Raw genomic sequence first — 3,393 nt, 5'->3', positions numbered from 1 at the left:
TTGTCTGTAACAGAGTGCAGCTTGGCTTTCGATTTCAATTGCGCCCTCTGCAACAGCAACGACAACAGCAGCAGTAGCTGCGCATGCGTGATCTCGCCGCTATGTTTCTAGCTGTATGTGTGTCTGTTTTCGTAGTTTTCGTAGTTTTCGATATGTTGTCTAGTTTTTTATTATTTGTTTACGAATTTTTCTTGCAGTGCATTTGTTTAAAGTCTTAAGCTCTTAAGTTGCAGTTTTTCTCGCATCGCACGCGGCCCTGGGAGAAGCATTTTTTTCTTCTTTTTGGCAGCTGCGCATATGATATCTTTTATCGTGGCTTGGTTGCTGTGGCTGATGTGGTTGCAGCTCAGCTTGGCTTAGCTTAGGTTGTTTAGCTTTTGGCGTATATAAATGGTTTTGGTCATTTGAGCCAGGCATCAGTTCAACGATTTCTTGCAAACGGTACAACACACAATAACCTCAAGTGTCGTTTTTATACATTTACGTCTAAAACTTACAACTACTTTTGGTATCCTTATTTTCGGATTCGTCCTATAATCAATTTATATTTGAGTTTAACACACCACCGATTTTATTTAAACAAAATGAAGGTATTTTAAAATTAAAGTGTTTTTTCTTATATAAAAGTGTTGTTGATTATACAAGTGAACTGAGAAATTAAGAAATTTAAGATAATTATTGAACTTTAATAGCAACTCATGAGAATCAGTACTGAGTACTTGGTGATATAGTGAAAAAAATTTATGTCCTAAATATTTAATTTAGAACAAATAGGTTTAAGCAATACTAAATAAAGTTGAAACAAGTGATATATCTTTTTTAAAAAATTTTAAAGTGTTTTTAATAAGGACATTACTTCACATAATTACAAAAAATATAGTTTTTTATAGAACTTCATTTAAGTTTTATTTTTGTTATTTTTGAATTAAGTTTTATGTACGAAAAAATGGTTGAAAAATTAATAAGAGTAATGTTAAATATCATTAAATAAATATAGTACTTTTAATGGCATAATTTATATGAAATATGCTTATCTATAGAAAAGAGTTATAATTTAATTTATTTAAATCACTTTGAGTTTAGTTGGAGAAAAAAATAATTAGTCATATAAAATTGTATTACATAAATGTAGTACACATAATCACGTAATTTATATGAAATATTCTTATCTATAGAAAGCAATTATTATTGAATTTATTTAAAATACTTTGAAATTAATTTGGAAGATAATTAAAAAATAATAGATTTTACATAGTAGTTACCATAATTATAATATTATGATACAATATTTTTCGTTAGTTTTGCATAATATATATTATATTACATTATTACAAAAAATAGAAATAAATCATTACTATGAAACATTTAATATGAAGAATATTAAATATTGAATATTAAAGAATATTAAACAATATTAAAGAATTTTACACTCTAAAAGTAAAGTTATAAAAAATTTAAAAATATACTAGATAAACTCTATTAAGTTTTTAAATTAATATCAAGACATCATTTATGTTAAAAAGAATTAACTTAATAATATTTTGAACAATAAATATAACTTATCTGGAATATCTCAAAAATTTTTAATCAGCTATTAGAGTTTAAATTCATTAAAAATAATAAAGTTAATTGGTTTTAAATTAATTTTGTTAATTTAAACTCGAATGTTGTAAATAAATAATTCAAAATTTATCATAACAAAAGAAAATTATTATCATTTAAAGAAGTGATTTACATACTGTACAACTGATCAATGAATTAAATAATAAAGACTTATAACGCATTAATTTCATATATTATTAATTGAAACTTTTAAATGTATATTTGATTTAAAAAATTAAAAGTTATTTAAAAAAGAAATTAATTAAAAAGAAGAGACCGATATACTTTAAAATTTTAAATTAAAATTAAATATAAGACAGTTGTTTTATATTATTACAATAATTGTAATCATTATTTATTTAATCAATATAGCAAATCAGAAACGACTTAAAATCAAATATAGTCTTCCCATAGTTTAATATTAAATAATAGTACTGAATTGGTGTTTATTAAAGATGAAATGTGAATCAAAATAATATTTAAGAAAAAATATTTCACCATAAAAAACTAGATTTTTTATAATAAATATATATTAATAGTCAACACATCTGTAATCTTCATGAATACCTATTTAAAGAACTGTCATAAAATTGTTTAAAATAACAGAATTTAAACTTGGCTTATATGATTTATCTTACAATAAAAATTAGAATCAAATATTGATATATTTTTATATTATAATTATATTATAATATAATATGTTCGGTTTTTCAATTAAGATTCGTCGTCTCCTACTGGTGGTTTTGTTGTGATTTTTGTTTATTTAAGATTTTCTTCAAAATAATTTATGTTTTAGTTCTACTTAAAAAACAGTATAAGCTTTAATTAAAAATTTATTTTTAGTACGTTATTGCATTTGCACTCCTGATTGCTGCTGCTCAAGCAATTCCAATTGAATTGGGTCATTACCATGCACCAGTACTCGCACATGCTCCAGTATTAGCACATGCTGTGCATGCTGAACCTGTGGTAAGGAATCTTAAGTATTTTCTATATATAGTATATTTACTTTTACTTCTTATTGATAATTTGAAACTTTTATTAAACATGTAATTATTCATAGTTTTACTAATACAATTTATTAATTTATTACTCAGGCATATCCTAAATATTCATTCAACTATGGCATCAAAGACCCACATACCGGTGACATTAAATCACAAGCAGAAGAACGTGACGGTGATGTTGTTAAGGGACAATACTCACTTGTCGAACCCGATGGTTCAGTGCGTACCGTAGACTATACAGCCGATGATCATAATGGCTTCAATGCTGTCGTACACAAAACAGCTGCCAAAATAGTTGCACCAGTTGTGGCTCATGCACCATTATTGCACCATGCACCAGCACAATTATTGCACCACTATTAAATTAAAAGACATACCAGAAATTTTAAAGACTAGCAAGTAGGCAGCAAGGAAGTTTTTAGACAGGATATGATATGATGTACACCCGTTAAAGGCTGGAAACGAATTGAATTGATTTGAATGGAAAAAAAAACAAATAAAATACGAAAAACAATATGGAATTTAATGGATTGAATGTGAGAAGATCTTGTTAATATATTGAATGGAATTAAAAGAACAAATTTCATTAATTTTATTTTTTAATTATAAATGATCGATATTAGCAACAATACAAACAAACATGCTTAAGCCACAAATACTTTTATATACTTTTCATTTAGAAGAGAAAAATATTTATATTTGAGGTTTTAGATAAACCAGTAATGAAACCAACCTACCAACAAAACACTCAACCAAGATACAAACAAACAAAGAAATGTATGAA

General features: G+C 25.5%; 1 protein-coding gene across 1 annotated transcript; it reads left to right on the top strand.

The window, feature by feature from the left end:
- The first annotated feature begins 418 nt into the window (after positions 1–418).
- Positions 419–3,095, top strand: LOC119668634 (cuticle protein 8). The gene is made up of 3 exons (XM_038078210.1): positions 419–590; positions 2,446–2,571; positions 2,700–3,095. Exons 1-3 carry the CDS (start codon positions 585–587, stop codon positions 2,970–2,972), a joined length of 405 nt encoding a protein of 134 aa, XP_037934138.1. The 5' UTR covers positions 419–584; the 3' UTR covers positions 2,973–3,095.
- The last annotated feature ends 298 nt before the right edge of the window (positions 3,096–3,393 follow it).

The sequence above is a fragment of the Teleopsis dalmanni genome, chromosome 1 (genome assembly GCF_002237135.1).
Source record: "Teleopsis dalmanni isolate 2A chromosome 1, ASM223713v2, whole genome shotgun sequence".
Taxonomy (NCBI): Eukaryota; Metazoa; Arthropoda; class Insecta; order Diptera; family Diopsidae; genus Teleopsis; species Teleopsis dalmanni.
Note: the sequence above shows the minus strand (reverse complement) of the source record. Positions and strands in the feature narration are given on the sequence as shown.